The sequence below is a fragment of the Rhizoctonia solani genome, chromosome 2, assembly GCF_016906535.1.
Source record: "Rhizoctonia solani chromosome 2, complete sequence".
Lineage (NCBI taxonomy): Eukaryota > Fungi > Basidiomycota > Agaricomycetes > Cantharellales > Ceratobasidiaceae > Rhizoctonia > Rhizoctonia solani.
In genome coordinates, this window is record NC_057371.1 from 1475263 (window position 1) to 1493920 (window position 18658).

Consider the following 18658-nt stretch of genomic DNA (forward strand, 5'->3'; position numbering starts at 1 on the left):
CAGACATCATCCAGTCGTATACAGAGCGGAGGGGATAATTCATGATAAAAAGCATGCGTAAAAACATAATAACTACGAAGCATCAACAGTCGTCGTGAGGTTCTCAGCCATGCTAGGTGCAAATTTCCACCGGTTGACACGACAGAACCAACCCTTACGGTCGTTGGACATGGTTTCGTCACAGGGTATCTCGGGGTTGGTGTCCTTGTCCATGTCCTCGTTTTCGGCATCGGTCTTGTCCTTCTTGGCCTCGTCACCCTTGATCCAGACGCACAAGCCCTTGTCGAAAAACGAAACATCTTCCTCGGTCACTGACTTTCGTAACACCTCGGTCTTTTTCGATTTGGGTGACAGTGTAGAAAGGGTGTAAGTCTTGTCCTTGTCGTCGTTCAGGGAAAGGATGTACCTAAATGCGGTTAATGACCATCAATCAATTTATATTACAACTGAAACTTACTGTTCATCGTCATTCTCCAAAACAATATCCCGTCGGCTAATACTATTATTATCATCGCCTTGTTGTCCAAGCTTTGATTTCAATCGCTTCGTCGATCGCTCGTTGGATTCTTCGAATACGACCGACCGAAGCGCATGTGGATCGTATACAAACCTGTGAAGGGGGACAGCCCATTTAACAAATTTGTTGGATCAAATCGGCAGCATGTATTTACTTACCCTGACGTCGTTCCGCCCTTTCCAAACACGATCGTTTCGGGTACATCCCAGGTGCGCTTCGTGGGTACAGACAACTGGGCATCTTCGTCGTCAGAGTCCAAGTACCACGTATCGATCCGATCCCGTTTAGCAGGTGGGACGAGATCCAAATCCGCTCGACGCTTTGCGTATTGTTCCATTCGTTCGCGCCGATTGGGGCGATGAGGGGCGTGCGCAGCATCCTTCTATACAATCAAAAAATAAGTAATCGAAGTGGAAACCAGGGAGCACTTCAAGTGCTCGAGAAACGCACCTCTGTCCATACGACTTGGACAATTTCCATTCCCCCACCATCGTGACTGTTCCCCCACGAACTACTCCACAGTTGGCCTGATCCTTGGCCGCCTTCCCATGCGCCTCCTTTTGGTCGCACGGCGTGTCGGCCGCCGTTGGCACCGCCTACCCATACACCAACAATAATTTTGGCGTCCTGTTTGAGTCGCCTGGCCCGTCGAATTTCAGACCAGTTTGTTCGGCCCGAGTGGACTGCGGCAAGCAGCAAATTGGAATCGTCGGTGTACCCCGTGACAGCATTTCCCCACAGCGGGATCGTGGGACGAGGGACCCGCGCGGCTGGTTGAAGGGGAAGGAAGCCAGAAGGAACAAGGATAGTATTGGTACGGCTTGTAGCCATCTGGGCCCAGGTTGTTCCGGGGGAGAGATGTGGGGAGGCACACTGGGAACGGAAGATTCGGATATACATGTGTACCGAGCCAGATCGGTGAGAGAATAGGGAGTGCAGGTGGGGGTGGAGTTGGATGACGAGCGTAGTGGTGTGAAGTGCGAGGCTGTTGTGGTAGTGGTGGAGGTATTGTATGTAAATGAGACTGTTTGCCATCATAACCATGCGAGAGCGGGGGAAGGTGTTTAGTTGAGACCAAGGATGAAATGTTTTGTCGTGGGTCTTCTTGTTCGCGCCGCCAGTCTCGCTCTGGTTCTCTCGGTACTCGTCCTCGATCACGTTCGCGCATACGGTCCCAGTCATCGGGCGGACGCCGGGAGAATTCGTTCTCGATGCGTTTACTAGGAGCAGGCGGGCGGCGCGAGTCTCGCATGTCGAGCTCGTGCTGACGATCCCTGTCTCGCTCTCGCTCCCTCGCGGCTGCTCGCACTTGTTCATCATACTCGCGCTCTCGGTCCCGGCGTTCTTCCCGCTCGCGCTCCCGTTCTAGGACAGCCCTTTCTCGCTCGCGATACATGAGATCCTCACGCTCTCTTTCCAGCTCCCGTTCGTCCTTTTCTCGCTCCCTGCTGCGGTCAGCAGTCATCCGCTTGGCCTCGGCGGCACCCCCAATACTTCGCTTGACGCTCGCAGACCGAGCATTTCGACTTGATATGCTGTTAACACCACCCCCACTGCGTCGATTCTTGCCCCCAGTCGAGGTATTGGGAGATTCGGGCCGAGAACCGTATATTGGGGCACTAAATGCCGATGGGGGATAGTTGTCGTCTGGGTGCTTAGAAGCAGCGCCCGGATAGGGCGGGTAATCACGAAGAGGCACAGGGTCAATGGGCTGAGGCCCTCCAGGTCCCGACAGCGTATTTCGTCTTGATCCTGAAGAAGAGCTCGGACCGTGAGGAGGCGGAGCCGAAGACTGAGATCGCAAAACGTCAACAGAGTCCTGAAGATAAGATAATGAATAGCTCACTGAATAGTCGGAAGCCATAGGGCTACGCGGGCGACTCATTATGGAGCCTGCACCGTATATATTGTAGGGTGCGGCGGGGGAACGAGAAGCACCTGCGGGGTAAGCAGCAACTGGTGACCGGGGGGCGGGGGTGATCGGGATAATAGGTTGAGGACCCCGGGAAGCGTTGGGAGGTGGGCCGTTTGAGAAATGGGACGAGCCATATCCTGGCGGGGAGCCCGCGACAGACGAGCTCGAGCCGGGGCCAGATGGGGCAGGTGGCTGTGGGCCCGATGGCGGGTTGGCGGACGTCGAGGGCGCGGGGTGGCTGTGGATCACGTGGACATGTGAGTGGGGATGAGGCAGCGGGTGGTGTGGATGATGAGTGTGAGAATGGGAGTGCGAGTGCTGGTGGGTGTGGGTGTGGTGATGGTGGTGAGGGTGTGGGTGACCAGAGAGGTGGCTGTGCCCCTGGGGAGGATGCAATGGATGTGAATGGTGTGTGTGCGAGTGGAAATGGTGCGCCGGCTGGGACGTGTGTGTCGGCGAGGGCGTGTAGTTGGCTGGAGGATGATACGATCCATGGCCATGGGACTGGGAGGGAGGCGCGTATGCGTGCGAGTATTGACTCGACGAATTTGCATAGTTTTGGTTTGAATTTGACGATGGTTGGGAGTACGAATGCGGGTATGACGACGCCAGTGGCTCGTTGGTCGTATATGGAGCCGGTGCTGGCGGCGGTGGTGCGGGTGGTTGGCTCGGGGCCGCGGGTGGCGGTGCAGATGCTGGTGTGGATGCTGGTGGCCGTCGTTGCGAGCTCTCCGACTCTGGCTGCAGCAACGATGCAAGGTCCATACGCGACGACGGAGCCATCGTTGTGTGTGTTTCTGTTTGTGCAGTATGCTCGCTCTCTGGTGCTTGCTCGCTGTTGGTGTTCTTACTAGTAGGTGGAGTGGTCGCAAGACCCGTGTGCACGTCACTCGGGGAAAGATTTCTGTGTTGAGCAACAGAGGGGGCCATTTATTGGATGGACGATGGCAAATTCTTGGTCAACAAACTGCCTCCGGCCTCGTCGCGTGGCGTTGTTCCTCCCAGGGCATCATCCGCTCTTTCGGGTTAAAGAACTTTATTTTCCTGATCTCTCTGGGGCGTTTCGTCAACAACCAGCCCACCTCAATGTTCATCTCCAGCTCCTTCGTCTCCTGTCTTGCTCCTCTTCGCATCTATCCTTTCTATTTCCCATCTTTATATGCACACAATACACCCCCAACCCAACCGTCGATCGCCTGCGAATCCAAGATCGGCAATCCCCCGCGCGCCTTCTTAATCGGGATAATAGTCTTTGTTGTTTGCTGTCGTCATCTATGCATCTCAATTTTCGCCGGAACCCTCGGCTTGCCACGGCTTTTTCTTCCTTCCCTTTTCACGCGCCCTTGCTATCGTCCCAGCGCAACGAACCCATAGCACACACTTGCTCCCTAGCTGTTTGGCCCTCGGGGCTGAGATGCTGGTCTTGAGATAAACTCAAGAGACGTACTCATTTGCTAAATGATTTCAACGCGTGCAACTCTCTCGTCATACGGGTCTGGATCTGACCACCCCATGCATACATCGCATGTATAATTTCCAAGTTGGACATCCTTATGTCAATCGCGGGGGCTCGGCCACGGCTTCCCTTCTAAACTTGAAATGAATCACAGAATACCATTCACGCGACACAGTAGCTCCATATTTACCACCAAGGTTTCAATGTCGGTCCAGACTTTACAGTCATCCATACCTGAGCCACAGTCCATCCCTTCCTACAATACACACACATACACGCAACTTTCTATCCCATACACGTTTAAATTGGAATCAAAGTGCATTACGATAAGGCCTACAAATCATGATCGAAGCCCCGAGGAGTCTCCATTGAGCAAAGGGCGCGTCGTTGCCGCTTCGAGCAAAACCGCGAAACGCACCGACGGTTCATATGAGCAAGAATATAATTAATTTATTTTAGAGTTTTCAGTTTGTCGCTTCGGAGAAGCCAAGTGTCTGTCTCACGTTCGACCAGTGTCTGTGGTTATCTCGATCGCGGGAACAAGACTCCAAGTGATCGGCCAAGACCAAGTTAGACCTTGTACCACCTTTCAAACTTACCTATCCAGAGTTCACCTCAAACTTCCGAGTCAATCCCTAGGCTACGCTTGGTAAAATTTAATGCCCTCTTAAATCGGCCGACAGTTCAATAGACTCTACTTGATCAGATCGACTGAACGATATAAAGATCACACGCTGAATAGGATATCCAAACTCTATAGAACCATCTCTGAATGTAGATCTATTCAATTTTACTGAACCAACGCCACGAATCGACTCTATGACGCGCATACACACCATCGATTCAACGTAACCACCGCAAGATGAGCAGTTGTTGTTTTGTCACGTGCACGTGACTTCGCGAGTTGGACATCCACGTGCCCGTGGAATTTCTTCTCCATCCCCGCCCAGTTAGTTACCTTTGCTTCGTTCATTCGCCCGAGGCTTTTTGTTTATCATATTGTCGTACATCAATCAAGAGCCGCTGAGAACTGAATAGAATGGCCAAGGTATGTACCGAATGTGGAAATTGCGGGTAGGGGTTTAATCAATGTGTATCTGGTAGACTTCGCCTTCCAAGCCCAAGTCTAGTGATGGTAAACCCAAGTCTAGATCCAAGGTAAGCCTGATCAACAATAACTAAAAATCAAGCTGATGATTGTATGTAGCCTGCGTCCAAGGTGAGAGAGAGAGGATGCTCGAGTAGGCGCCTATGCTGTGCGAACCTCACGTACCTCGAGTAGTCCAAGCCAGAAAGCGATTCGGAGCAGAAACCTACAAGCCTAAATCCGGAGCTAAAAAGAGCAAAAAGGCGATCGGCGAAAGTGAAAGCGAGGGAGAAGATAAGGCTCCGCCGGCTATACAGAAGTCTAAAGTGCGCATTAGCAATGCCCCGCACATCTGTGCTTGCTAAACTTTTGGGCTAGAAACGTAAAGCCGACTCTGAAGAGGATGAATCTTCTCCGCCTCCAGCTTCCAAATCACGTAAACGCAAGTCTGAGGGTGGAACTGAAAAACCAAAGACTGGTAAAAAGGTATGTGATCAGCGTGTGAGATGGAATTACTATTTCTGGGTACTAATGCTTCCATATTTAGCCTAGGGCCTCTACCAAGGTAAACACATCTTCTAATGTGGTGGATGGGTTCTCACTATATGGATATAGTCCAAGGCTCAAGTCGACTCGGACGAAAGCGAGCCCGAAGCCCCGCAGCCTTCCAAATCTAAACGAAAACAAAAAGAGGAAAGTCCTACGAGCGATGTGATGGATATGGACGGCGAGCCTGAACTTTCAGATGAGGAAGAATCATCTGCACCAGCCAAGGGCGCCAAAAAGGTACGAGAGTTCGAATCCGTATTGATGATCGTATTCATCTGGCTCATTGGCGTTCTAGGAACGGAAGCGTAAACAGGCTGCAGTAATTAAGGTATGGCTGACTGTAAATTTGAGGGTGGCTGGTTGATCTAATGTGGGGTTGTGGGCAGTCGCGCGAGTTTATTGAGGATTCGGACGATGAGGAATCATTCAATGCTCCTCCCCCGCCCACATCTACTTCTGGCAAAGCCAAGGCTGCCATATCAAAAACGAATACGCCGAAGACTCCAAGCAAGTCCAAGGGAAAGGTGACTGGGTTCGCTGACATGCGAAGATGGTCAACCCTTCTGACTGGACTCTACTCATGATTCGCCTCTAGGTTAAACCAAAGGATCATAACAAGGGAAAGGACACAGATGGTGACGGCGATTTGGTAAGTTGTCTTCAGCTCATGCTATCTCCATCAGGACCAAACATGTCTTTTATAGCGGAGCGAGTCGGAGATCGATGTACTGCTTGAGCAAAACTCATCCCCTGCAAAAGGAGCAGAGAAGGATGGTGCCAAAGGACGGGGCAAATCCAAATCTGACGCTAAGGTTTGTACCCAGTCACGTTCTGTTCGATCGTTGTAAACTGATGTGGGCTGGTAGGAACCTAAGGAGCCCAAACCCAAAAAATCACGAGGAAAGGAACTTGTGGGTGGTTTTCCGTCATCGGAATCACTTCTCTTATTTACTTAGCCTGGTTATTTGTAGAGTAAGGACGAAGAGGCGATCAAAAGGCTCAAGGTAAGGCACACCACTTTGTTTTATCGTTCCTTTCTGATTATACCTTCAAGTCCTTTATCGTTGCTTGCGGGGTGCGCAAAGTATGGTCTAAAGAATTCAAAGACAAGCCAAACCCAAATCAGCAAATCGCACACTTGAGAAATATTTTGACAGACCTCGGAATGGGCTCCCGCCCAAGTATGGAACAAGCACGCGCCATCAAAATACGCAGGGAACTTGCCCAAGAACTTGGTGCGAATATAGTGCGACTCTCACGTCGCAGGCTGACAGTTTGTTATTTTTTTACAGAGGATGTCAAAGAGTTTGATGCTGTTGTAAATGCACCCCGTAGAGGTCGCGCTGCTGCACCTAGACATTCACTTGCCGAACCTGGAGGAGCCGCGGATCCCAAAAGCGAGGATGATGAGGATGAAGACGATGACGAAGAAGAGAAGCCTGTACCAAAAAGGGTACGTGTATGGGTAATTGACGTACAGAGTTACTGACTTTGGTCCACCAATCACCGCAGAAATCTGCGTTTAGTTTCTTGGCAGGTCAAAGTAGTGATGAGGAATAGTGCATTATTTATCTTGCTTTATTTGTTCAGTATTGTATATAGGTGTACTTTTATCCCTTAATCCACAGTAGTACTTGCGCGTCAAAACCATAATATTAAAGTGATTCGTAGTGACATGCGGGCGAATAAAATAAATACGTCTGCGATGGCCCAAAACTCTCAAATATCCAATTACCAACTCTCATCAGTGAACCTATCAAGTACCGCAACTGACTCTTCCACATCTTTTTGTGCCTTCTTCCGCATGTAGAAAATCGGACAATCTTTACTAGTGCAGAGCACCTCCTGAAGAACAAATTGAGATACTTATCCAAATACGGATTAAGCAGACTTACTTGGTGCAGTGATCCCTGGCAGCGTTGACACTGTGTCCATAAACGAGCGAACGCCACTTGTAGATCGGATGTCTGTCGAGACTAGATAAATTCAAATTTGAATTGAGCAGCTGGCTCGTTCGATGAATGCCGATGAACACATGCCTGTTTATAGTATAGCTCCATCAATCGGGGACGACAGTTATTGCACACGGCTCCCACTAGAACAGAGACACTACGTCAACAAACGTATCAAGTGGTTAATAGTGGCGGCATACTGTTGCTATTGCTGGTTTTCAACGCCGTTTTACATCCAAGGCACGTAACGGTCTTTACCGCGAATTTCATGAGACCACCAATTGTCGGAGTTGCGATTTGGATCGTGCGGGTATGGCTTCCCGAAACTATAAGTACACGACGGCCAATGAATTGCGGTTCGCCGGGGTGTATGAAAAAATATCAAACGCACGTAAGGTTGCAGCTTCCTTTTCTCCTTTAATGGGTTCGAAGATACGCATCAAAGGTTTGGACAGCTGGTTGTCGAGATAATACTTGGTATCGATCGGAATGTTGTTCTCCAAAACATAGAGAGGGTCTTCCGACTTTTCGTATGCCGCGGCACCTTCGTATAATGTTTCAGCCAACTGGTCGTACGGTTATACGAACCAACTCACCTTTTGCAGCCTTCACTATCACATATGCGACACGATCACCCAACGCAGGGGCCGAACCTTTAAAGAATAACCGTTAGTCGTTGCAATATAGATGAATCACTATTTGCCAAGTACCTGCGTCGCGTTTTTTCATACGTTCGGCGAGTTCTACGTGTGCTTGTTTGGCAGCATAATCTTCGACCGCTGGGTTCAAAAAAAACTTCTTTCTGAATCTGGAGTCGCATACTCACCTGCTTTGGCCAGAGCTTTGGTGATAACCAGCTGAGACATATCGATTCGGTTTTGGAGTAAATCAGAGATAATTTGCTTGGTATAGCTAACGGCACTGCGTTCAGTACCAGAAAACATGCAATGCCATTGTACTTACTCTTCTGCACCCTTGACATCACGGTCGATCAACATCTTGCGCAGACATGTCTCTATGACCGTTTGTACCAGCCGACAATTGTCTCTCCGAACAGTCTGAAGGCAGCAATTAATGAATCGAACCAAATGCCCTAGGGAGTTCTTACCTCAATGCCCTTGGCGTCCATTTTATCGTACTTTTTCGGGTTGGTCCAATACAAGCCAGCATAGCGCTTCTTGTTAATGAGCAAGTAAGGAAAGTAGACCTTCTCGAATTCGAGTTTGATTGGTTTGACAAACTTGGCCGTGATGAGCTCAGCAGCCTCCGCGCCTGAAATGAAGTTAGTTGAGAATGATTGTATATGCGCGAACCATTGGGCCGCATACCAAGTGCCATGGTACTTTCAAGGTCCGTAGTCCCAAACTTGATCATGACGGAATCGGTATCACCATAAATTACTTCTGCGTCATGTTCCCGCCCGTTGTTAATACAGTACTCAGTTTCAACTTCATGTTTGGTTCGCTCGATCATTTCACGACCGTAAGCGGTAACACTTGAAGATATGGCCAAGCACGGGAGGCGTCCAATAGTGGCACCAGTAAACCCATAAACCGAGTTTGCACTGATCTGTTTTCGGGTTGTTTTTAGAATCATAAAATAATGATAACATTTGAATATACCTTCAATGCAAGTTGACGACCATCCAACACAGCTCGTTTGAAAGGGTCTGTTTCTTTTTTGAGGTCGGCTTTAGCGCGTTTTCGGGCCGCGATCAGGTCTTCCAGAATAGTAGGTAGCAATCCCTTCCTACGCTTGGCCGTAACAAAGAAATCTAGTGGGTTTGTAAGTTCAAGTTTTGAATACATATGGCACAGAGTTGCCTACCGTTGTTTGGAGTCTGTATATAGTCTTCTCCCTTGACGAGCCCGTGTTGTTCAATCGTTTCCTTGTAAAGCAGGGTGGTGTAGCAAAGGTTATGTGCCATCATGATAGACGGGTACAGAGAGCTAAAATCGAGGGTGGCTATCGGAACATCATAGTACCCGCGCTTTGGCTCAATAACTGTGGCACCTTCGTATTGCTCGTCGACCCCTGTGGAGTTCACTGAGCGTCATTGATCATAATGCACAAGATACCCATACCTTCTGCCTTCATGTTGGGGATAACATATCCGTCGGCATTGGCTTTCCGGTAGAGTTGAGAAATAACCTTGATTTGTTGTCCTTTTTGAAGCAAATAGTTGAATGGGACACCCGTGACCCTTGCCATTTCCGTATAGTTCACGAAACACATTAGCTTATCCATAAGTCTCTGAGGAAGATACGCATCCTTGGAGGGGTTGAGTGTCTGATATCATGTCAAGAAGAAGAGCCCACACCTTTAAACAGTAAACGGCCAATCGTCGCCTTGTCTCGGCGTTCCCGTTTTGTAGGTCTGTAATAACGGAATGGTGCACGTCTTCTTTTTGTTCACCAAGAAAATGGGCGCAGACAGCATTCAAGGTATAGCTTCGGAGTTTTTGTTCGCGCTGCATGTACTGCAGCATATCAAGTTGTAGTCGACCATTTAACTGGGTCTCTTTGGAGTCTCTCTGGCCAAATGCCTTGGAGCTAAAGTGGGTGTCCTTGGTGGTAGTTTTATAGTCTGGTGCGAGTCAATATAGCGTTGTATAGGTCCCATAGGGCTCACGTTTAATGCGTCCCAAGTGGGGGAATCCATCAGAAGCTCCTTTAAGGGCTCGAGCACGATCTAAAAGGTAAGGCAGATCGAAGTTGGCGATATTGTAACCGATAACAACGTCGGGATCGACCTCTTCAACGAAGGCCCGCCAAGCCAAGAGCATGGCGTCCTCATTTTTAAATGAAATGACGTCTGATCCAACGATATGCGCGCAGTCATCTAGTGTAAACACGTTCCTGACAAATGGTGAAGATTCGCCTGAACATAATTATAATAAGTACGCATAAAACAATTGCTAACCGCTAGCATACCTTGCACTGTGACCATGTTGGCTATTTGAATGACTGGATCAATGGATGCCTCGGGGAAGATACCCTTTCGACCGGCACATTCAATATCAAAGCTCAAAATTCGAAGAGGTGCCACCTTCGACCATTCCCCATCAGCGGGGTAGGATTTAATGAGGTCGTACCTAAATAGTATGTGTCAATTCGGTTCACAGACCCTATAAGACTTGGTTACCTTATGTTCAGTTCTATCTGACAAGTAGAAATCTTTTGACTGTCGGATCGCAATTCATATGCTCCTGCTGGAGCCTCGACCCAATTCATCCCAACTATCTGCGAAAGTGTAAGCTATGTGAAGCCACCTAATTGAAAACTGTATTACCTCACGATCCACCATAAAGCGAAGTTCGAACGGCATGTTACTTTCGTATGTTGTGATCGGACCGTTGAATAAGCCCTGATAGTTGCACTCTCCGCGGTCGAAGAGGCGTAAGCAACCACAGACAATAAGTTACAGATAACCAGAAATATGACCATGTACTCATCTCTAACTTTTGGAACATTACGAGCCTCAGAAAGTGTAATCTTCAGGAACGGGCTTGTTTCATCCTCTGCCCGAGCGTTCAAGCGATATGACCACAAGCTTCGTTTGTGAACTATTTCAATTTTTAAGACGGTCCCCGGTGCCGTTTGCCCCTGATAAAAGGTATTCAAATATCAAATTCATAATTATTAGAGCCAGCTTACATTCAAGTGATCCATAAACGCGCGCGCCTCATTTGGGTCATACCCTCGAGGCATGGCTATATAAAAGTATGGTAAAAAGTCCGTAACATGAGCCAATACACTATGCCCCTCCTGCAAGTGAATATTAGACAAGAGGTACACGTATATTAGTCTACTCACGGGTGTAACGCCAAATAATCCAAAGACCAAACCGGTTGCACCAGGAAACATATCAACGTCTATTTGCTGGAAGGCTACGGTGCTGTTAGAACATATTAGGATCGTAAACTTAGTACCCACTAATAGAGGTGGTCTTGGGGTCAAACTTCTTGAGTTCCGGCCTTGGCCAAAGATTCCGCCCACCCTCTATTCACCAATGACTTAGCAGACCAGCCTGTGGAGTAAAAGGTAACACGAACCGGCTTGGGCCTCTCCATCCTCGAATTGTTCCAGAATTTCAACAAATGATGGCTCTTGGCTCTCGGCCAGAGATTGGCTCCCTACGAGACTTTTCTTCGCAGACAGACCATTGTCAACTTTACGTTTCTTAGTATTTGTTTGCGTGTCGTCCTCGGTTCTATTTGAGACATTTGGGTCAGTAACGCGTTATTGATGTAGATCGTTTATCACACACCGTTTGCGCGAAGATCCTGTGCTGTCTTTGGCCATCATGTCGATTGTGGCGGTCAGATACTTGGAGTCGCGTCAAGCAACGCGCTAACACCCCAGGTCATGTGACTGATGGTGCCCGTGACGAAATCACAGGCAATCAGCTTACAAATTTATCCGCCACCACTGGAGCGAATCACTTATTTCGTTGACTCATAGCCACGGCTCTCGGGTACGAAGCTTCTCGTCTGAGTCAACCTCCACATAAAATACTCAAGGGTTTGTCATTTACTTCTGAAACGCATATAAAACACCTGAATCATTGCTTTGTGGCAACCATTCCCCCCTCCCTTTGTGCCTGCGACGCAGAGATTCCTTGCCATGACCAGATCCACCGAATCTACCCGGGACCTGAAGGAGCATATCCATGTATTTAACTTTCCCACGAATCTTTTGGAGGTATTGTCACTGCGTGACTCCTCCCTTGGGGAAACTCCCGCTCCAGTAGCTACCCCCAAACGGCCTGTGGCACCACCACAGCCAACCTCATCGGGTTCTATCCCTTCATGCGCTACCTGTCTTGGAGCAAACCTGTCGGATGTGAAGGAACAACGGGACCACTTTCGATCAGACTGGCATCGGTATAATGTCAAAATGCGTCTACAAGACCCCTCACACCAACCTGTGAGCGAGGAGCAATTTACCAAACTGGTACAAGGTACGCCCATTGTCTCTGGATGTATATGTTTACTTATACAGTAGGCTTTATCCAGACCTCGCTGAATCGCTCTCGGGATCCGAGTCTTCTACCAATTCCAGTTCATCTGAAGATGCAGTATCAGCCTTGCTTCAGAGGAAACAGAAAAGAGGGATAGATTACGGACAGCCAGACGACGATGATTTGCCAACCCTGCCGCGATCACCCATCGCCTGGTTCCATGCTCCTAATGAATACCCAGACACACAATTTGGCGTATATACCGCGCTGTTCCCGACAGGAACAGAGCCTGGTGATTATACCAAGGCTTTAAGGAATCTACAGAGCGACGGTCCCGAAGATCGTTTGTGGACAATGCTAGCGACAGCAGGCGGTCATTTCGCCGGGCTTGTTGTTCGCGTCAAGATCCCGCGTCAAGCAGAATCGTCTAGGAACAAGAAGGCAGCCCCGGAGATGGAAATTATCAAACACAAGACCTTCCATCGATACACTAGTGGGTTGAATTGGCTACGTTTTTACATGCACAACATTGACATTAAATCAACAGCTCGACGAAAGCAGGGAGGGTCACAGTCAGTAAACGATAATGCGAAGGGGCCCGCCAAGAGCGCAGGAGCCCAGCTACGACGATATGGAGAACAAGCGCTACGCGAAGACATCCAGGGGATACTTGCTGAATGGTCTGAAGACGTTCGCAAAAGTGAACTTATATTCTTCAGGGCAAGTGTTTCTAACCGGAAGATGTTCTGGGATTGGGAGAATGCGCCCATTAAAAAAGGTATGTACGAAATTGCATCCAAGATTGGAGGGGTGCTTACTCTCTGGGATAGGCGATCATCGTTTGCGTAGCTTCCCATTCCCCACTAGGCGACCAGTGAGTTTACTTGAAGAAACGAGTTAGAAATCTATGAATAATCTCTGACTTCTAGACCCAAGCCGAACTGATGCGTTGTCTCGTTGAACTAACGCGAGTGAAGGTCTCGCATCTATCTGAAGATGCCTTGCGCGCGCTAGAAGAATCCCAACGAGCATCCATTCCGAAGCCCAAAGTTCCAATCGCCAAAGCCCCTGTACCTGAGAAACCTACCAAAGAGAAACCCGCTGCACTCTCCAAAGAAGAGGAAGCCATACGAGATAAGTGGACGCGACTCATGGACATGATTATCAAGGGCCGCATAGACCCACTCAAGACGTTCTGGGAGAAGAATCCCGATATCACTGTCAATACCATGGTACCGGAGTGGGCACAGGCAAGTGACCGTGGATTGTCTACCCTTCTCCAAGTCGCGAGTGCTGCCGGTCAAGAGGCAGTCGTCAGGTGGCTCCTTGAAGACCAAAGGGCAGACCCGACTGTTCCTATCCCATCTGGCGCTGTTGCGGCATCTGCCTTCCCCAGTGCATCTGACTCGGATCGGAGGCACCTCGAGCAACCGGACAAGCACGAAAGGCGTACCATATTGCAGCAAATCGATCTACTAGAAATGCTTTTCGAAGAGTGCTTATGCACACCCGGACTGGTACAACTGGAAGGAAGACGTAGGCGTCGCTAGCGTTCTCAGTCCAGAAATGGAGGCGGAGCGCGACAAGAAGAAGAACGCCAGGCGGACCAATCTCAGGGACAAACTACGTGAGCGAGAGAAGGCAAGAGAGGAACAGGCGCGCGCCGAGGAGCTTGCTGCCAAGGAGGCTGAGGCTCGGGAGAGAGAACTCGCGGCTCAAGCGAAACTCAGCACTCCAACTACTGGGCCACAAAAACTTGGAGGGAGCGGTGGAACCAGCGGTGCCAATAGCATGGCAGGTCTAACACCCGAGATGCGTGCCAAGATTGAGAGAGAGCGGCGAGCAAGGGCGGCAGAGGCTCGACTGGCAGGTCGATGATGATACCTCGCTGAAATGATATTTGGATCCTCACTATGTTCATATTAATACTAATGAAATAGAGCGGTATAGATTATGTGTTTAATGATATACATCTAACCATTGCATCAATACATTTATGTACCAGCCCGTCAAGCCCCAGACCTCAAGCTTTCCCGGTTGGTCACTACCTCCCACCTCGTCAATTCCCGAAGGACAGCCCAAGTTAAACCCGGGGCCTCGCTTACTTTGTCTGTGACATCAATGGACCAATATGGCTCATGGTTGCGGAACGAATGAACACGTAGTCGCTGCTTTTGATCAAGGTCTGCAATATCTTCTAAGGGTAGGTGGAACGCGTGTGCTACTTCGGGGAAAGAAGGACGATAGACGACATTGGAACGAGGGGAGGGCCGCATCTCCTGATTTCGTTTCGGGTTCTGTATTCAATGCCTGAGCATGTACGAATCCCTACCAATATTACTTTTATAACGGAACCATTGGGGCGTTCATACTATAAATACGTACGATATATGGAAAAACCCGAAGCCCACGTAGACTAAATTGTGGCGGCGCGAGCGACCCCAGTATCTCAACTTGCGCGGGGTCAATGCCTAGCTCTTCATTGGTTTCACGTAATGCTGCTGCCAGGTGAGATTCGTCCGTCTATCCAAGGGATGGGGATTAATTCCAGGGTTCGGGTGAATTGTTAACTACTTACGGGATCGACTTTGCCCCCAGGAAAGCTGTTATAACGAAGTATTGACAAGGTAGTATACCTATCGCGCAAGCATACTCACCTTACTTCTCCCCCATGATTACGAAGCTTACCCCGAACCTCCAGCAGCAATCCTGGCCGGCCATTGACGTTACAAAGGGGGACAAGGACCGCCGCCCTAGGCCTTGAATCCTCCTCCTCTGTCAAAGCAGAGGTAGATGCCACAGGCCATTTGAGCTCTCGAGGATATTTACTCCGTATAATACTGAATCTCTTCCTAAGAGAATGGAGAGTATTTCTGGTGATTGGTGAAGTCAAGGAAAGGTAAGGAGACGAAGTCCGCGGTCGATTCAAACCGAATGATTTCGAAAAAATATTTTTCGAACTCATTAATACTGACTGAAATTCACAAACCCTTCACCATCTAATACAAGTGGTGGAACCGATTAGGCGTGAAGTGTAATGAGGCAAACATGCGCGGTGACGACTCCATATGATAAGTGCTGGGGCGACAAGTGACGGTTGTGTGATCTGGTAAGCGCCCGGTCGGTACTTGATGGCGAATTGCCGGGCTCGCTTTAATTCATACCTCAACCTACCGCGAGTGACACCAGAGTTGTCCTTTCATACAACCAAAAGATATAGGCCCCGGTTATTAATTAATATACTTTGACTTATATGTTTTATCAAGCTGGCACTCGAAGCCTCTTGAGAGGGAGGCAAGTACGTACTATCCATATATGCATGGGCCTCTATGAATGTCCTCTCGAGTCATTTCAGGCTTTGCCGTCTCATAACATTCGCCAGATAAGTTCACGAAACGGTCCCCTTATGGACCAATTCATGGTATCCCCACTCTCGGTCCCAAGAGTATCTACGAACAGGTGTTATTCAAAACCATCGACTGCAGAGCTTGCCCAAACTGGAGTTTCTGAGAGCATTCTTGAACATGAAGATCCTTTTAAAGAATCTCGAGCTTTGGCTCGTAGATATGCGAAGGAACATGGCTATGATCTAACATCCATATGGGAGGAGAATATCTCATGGGGACATTTGGACTCGTTTAGGTGCGTTTGATGCGTGCTTGATTTAGTGCTCACCTGGACTAACTCTTGTAAAGACATCTAAGTAAGTTCCGGGGCCTGTTCATGACAATAAGAAGCTAATCAAACACGGTAAGATAACGTGAATTATGGTGGGTCAAACAAAACTTGCATAGGCTTAACTCTTCTGAGCTCAGTGGTGGCTGGCTGTTAGTTCGATTCTTCGAAACGGTTAGTCTCTTCCAAGTGATTTAAGAGGTGTCACTGATACATCTCCTTTCCAGTCAAGGATGCACATGATGTATTTAATAGGCCTTGAAACCAATGGTGCTAAAGGAGCCAAAGCTGTATTAGAGGGACATGGGGTATCTATCATATTGAAATCTATCGATGTAAAATTCAAGGTATGTATCAGGCATAAACTCCAATGTTAAATCATCGGGGGGTTGAACATTGGAATAGCGCCCAGTCACATATCCGGATAATTTGGTCATTATGCAACGTCCCCACAACACATCTTCGTCTAGGTTCACTTTGTCAGCTGTCGCATACTCGCTGGCTCAACGGGCACCAGTTGCGAGCAGCGAGGCCATTTGCGTCTGGTATGATTACGACGTGTGGAAAAAATGCGATGTTGATGAGAGCACTGGTATTGGGTTAGCCATCGCTAAGCGAGGACACAGCCCGGTAGGCAAGGACTAAATCCAAGAAGGATAAATTCACATTGAAGGTGCCCAGCCCGTAATAATATGTAGCTTACCGGATATATGCGAGTAGAATCACATCAAATTTTCATAGCAGGGGGCTAACTATTAGGTTATAGTTCCATTAGCTCATTTGAGTAGCGTAAGAACTCTTACTACCAAATAGAGCCTTGAACTCTCGGCGCCAGCTCGGGGATGGAATCCGATTCCTCGGTCCCGCGGAGGCTTTCACACGTGACATGCCATGACTGATAAGATAAGAAGACGGACTTTTTGGTCACTGCGATCGCTGTGAAAGACTACGTACCATCCAAGGTGGGTCAAGTGGCAGCCAGGTACCATACATACCCATAATTCTGACATTTCCATTGGCTGCTCCATCATGTTACACTTTCAAATGCGCCTTCTTTGGGCCTGTATTAGGGATCTCAGCTTACCTTTGATCTGTCTCCGGGGAACGGATTCGATCTCCACCCCATCCACCTGCCTCCATCAGTTCCGAGCTCGTGCTACACCTAAGAGCAATCCTCGAGACTTTAGAATTATTAGAAGCACACTCTGCCAGCTTTCTGCAATATATCACTTGAAGCAGCCCGATAATATTTCACTAGGCATTTTGAACATCACGTCTTGGTTAACATGGCCGAAGAGATCGACTACGAGGCACTCCCATCCAACGCCGGAATCGGTGTAAACATGCTGGCAGGTGCAATGGTATGTGCGTGAAATTTATTTCTGTTATGACCCGCTCAGTCTCCCACAGGCTGGCATCTCCGAACACGCAGTAATGTTCCCGGTAGACAGTATCAAGGTATGGTAACTCTATGCTGGATTTGACTCGATTCATTGGCTCAAAAGGAAGTTCGGAGCAGACTAGGATGCAGGTTATTACTACCTCGAACGTTGCGGTCTATTCAAGTTTGGGGAATGCCGTCCAGCGTATTGCGTCGACCGAGGGATTGCGTACGTTATGGAGGGGCGTCGCATCGGTCATATTGGGTGCTGGCCCGGCGCATGCAGTGCAATTCGGGACGTACGAAGCTGTGAAGGAATTTGCAGGAGATACTAAGACAGGCCATTGTAAGTGTTTTGCCGAATAAGGTACCTCGTTGCTAAGACTTGATGAGGTAGTGATCGCTGGTGCCTGTGCGAGTATCTCGAGTGAGGCTTTGATGAACCCGTTTGATGGTAAATCTGACCATCCAGATATCTCCGTTGGTTCTAATTTGTATTGTTTTCAGTGATCAAGCAGCGAATGCAGCTCAAAGACTCTGCATTTCGGTCGGTTGCATCCTGCGCAAAGGCTGTTTACCGCAACGAGGGATTAACAGCATTTTACATTTCGTACCCGACAACTCTTACCATGTCGGTCCCATTTGCTGCAGCACAGTTCACGGCCTACGAGTCGATCAAGCGGGTCTTGAATCCATCAGATCACTACTCACCCATTACGCACGTGACGGCAGGAGGAATGGCAGGAGCGTTTGCTGCTGCGATTACAACCCCCTTGGACGTTGCGAAAACACTTTTGCAAACACGAGGAACGTCCGATGACCCAAGGATTCGACATGCCCGGGGGATGCGTGATGCTTTCCAGATTATCTATGATAGGAATGGACTCAAGGGTTTCACTCGAGGCCTTACACCGCGGGTGTTAACGTTTATGCCTAGTAACGCGTTATGTTGGTTATGCTATGAATTCTTTAGTAAGTTCAGATTATACCTCTAACAGAACGCTTTCGCTGATCCGAATTTCAGAAATGACTATTCGTACAGATGACAAGAAGTAGACCAATGATTCATTTTAATTAGTCTACTTTAATCTCAGTCAAATAGACCATCTTGCGAGCCTCAAGCCTTTCCTTTTACAATCACTTGCGAACCGCGAGATTTGTACA

The 18658-nt window shown here is 48.7% G+C and overlaps 6 protein-coding genes across 6 annotated transcripts; 4 read left to right on the forward strand and 2 right to left on the reverse strand.

Moving 5' to 3' along the window:
• Window positions 1-72: 72 nt before the first annotated feature.
• On the reverse strand, window positions 73-3362 carry RhiXN_05077 (uncharacterized protein; the record flags this gene model as incomplete). The annotated part of the gene is made up of 5 exons (XM_043324893.1): window positions 73-406; window positions 458-610; window positions 676-899; window positions 968-1287; window positions 1424-3362. 5 exons carry the CDS (start codon window positions 3360-3362, stop codon window positions 73-75), a joined length of 2970 nt encoding a protein of 989 aa, XP_043177312.1.
• Window positions 3363-4927: 1565 nt separating this feature from the next.
• Window positions 4928-7084, forward strand: RhiXN_05078 (uncharacterized protein; the record flags this gene model as incomplete). Its single annotated transcript, XM_043324894.1, has 16 exons — window positions 4928-4936; window positions 4993-5046; window positions 5096-5129; window positions 5171-5301; window positions 5354-5461; window positions 5523-5540; window positions 5591-5761; window positions 5820-5852; window positions 5911-6048; window positions 6120-6173; window positions 6229-6336; window positions 6391-6435; window positions 6496-6528; window positions 6579-6759; window positions 6817-6977; window positions 7037-7084. 16 exons carry the CDS (start codon window positions 4928-4930, stop codon window positions 7082-7084), a joined length of 1326 nt encoding a protein of 441 aa, XP_043177313.1.
• Window positions 7085-7255: 171 nt separating this feature from the next.
• On the reverse strand, window positions 7256-11783 carry RhiXN_05079 (DNA polymerase family B; the record flags this gene model as incomplete). Its single annotated transcript, XM_043324895.1, has 25 exons — window positions 7256-7369; window positions 7420-7500; window positions 7558-7619; window positions 7677-7802; window positions 7868-8020; window positions 8073-8129; window positions 8187-8255; window positions 8303-8388; window positions 8440-8534; window positions 8585-8748; window positions 8805-9045; window positions 9099-9250; window positions 9304-9510; window positions 9561-9747; window positions 9797-10062; window positions 10108-10356; window positions 10410-10570; window positions 10621-10718; window positions 10768-10842; window positions 10920-11081; window positions 11133-11243; window positions 11292-11365; window positions 11412-11477; window positions 11531-11688; window positions 11746-11783. 25 exons carry the CDS (start codon window positions 11781-11783, stop codon window positions 7256-7258), a joined length of 3252 nt encoding a protein of 1083 aa, XP_043177314.1.
• A 318-nt stretch (window positions 11784-12101) lies between these two features.
• RhiXN_05080 (cytoplasmic protein) lies at window positions 12102-14316 on the forward strand (the record flags this gene model as incomplete). Its single annotated transcript, XM_043324896.1, has 6 exons — window positions 12102-12438; window positions 12494-12931; window positions 12986-13216; window positions 13269-13312; window positions 13368-13933; window positions 13989-14316. 6 exons carry the CDS (start codon window positions 12102-12104, stop codon window positions 14314-14316), a joined length of 1944 nt encoding a protein of 647 aa, XP_043177315.1.
• Window positions 14317-15856: 1540 nt separating this feature from the next.
• RhiXN_05081 (thioesterase family protein) lies at window positions 15857-16758 on the forward strand (the record flags this gene model as incomplete). The annotated part of the gene is made up of 6 exons (XM_043324897.1): window positions 15857-16080; window positions 16134-16141; window positions 16194-16208; window positions 16271-16287; window positions 16341-16460; window positions 16519-16758. 6 exons carry the CDS (start codon window positions 15857-15859, stop codon window positions 16756-16758), a joined length of 624 nt encoding a protein of 207 aa, XP_043177316.1.
• Window positions 16759-17399: 641 nt separating this feature from the next.
• Window positions 17400-18550, forward strand: RhiXN_05082 (mitochondrial carrier protein; the record flags this gene model as incomplete). The annotated part of the gene is made up of 6 exons (XM_043324898.1): window positions 17400-17474; window positions 17524-17571; window positions 17633-17840; window positions 17892-17948; window positions 18002-18466; window positions 18519-18550. 6 exons carry the CDS (start codon window positions 17400-17402, stop codon window positions 18548-18550), a joined length of 885 nt encoding a protein of 294 aa, XP_043177317.1.
• Window positions 18551-18658: the final 108 nt, after the last annotated feature.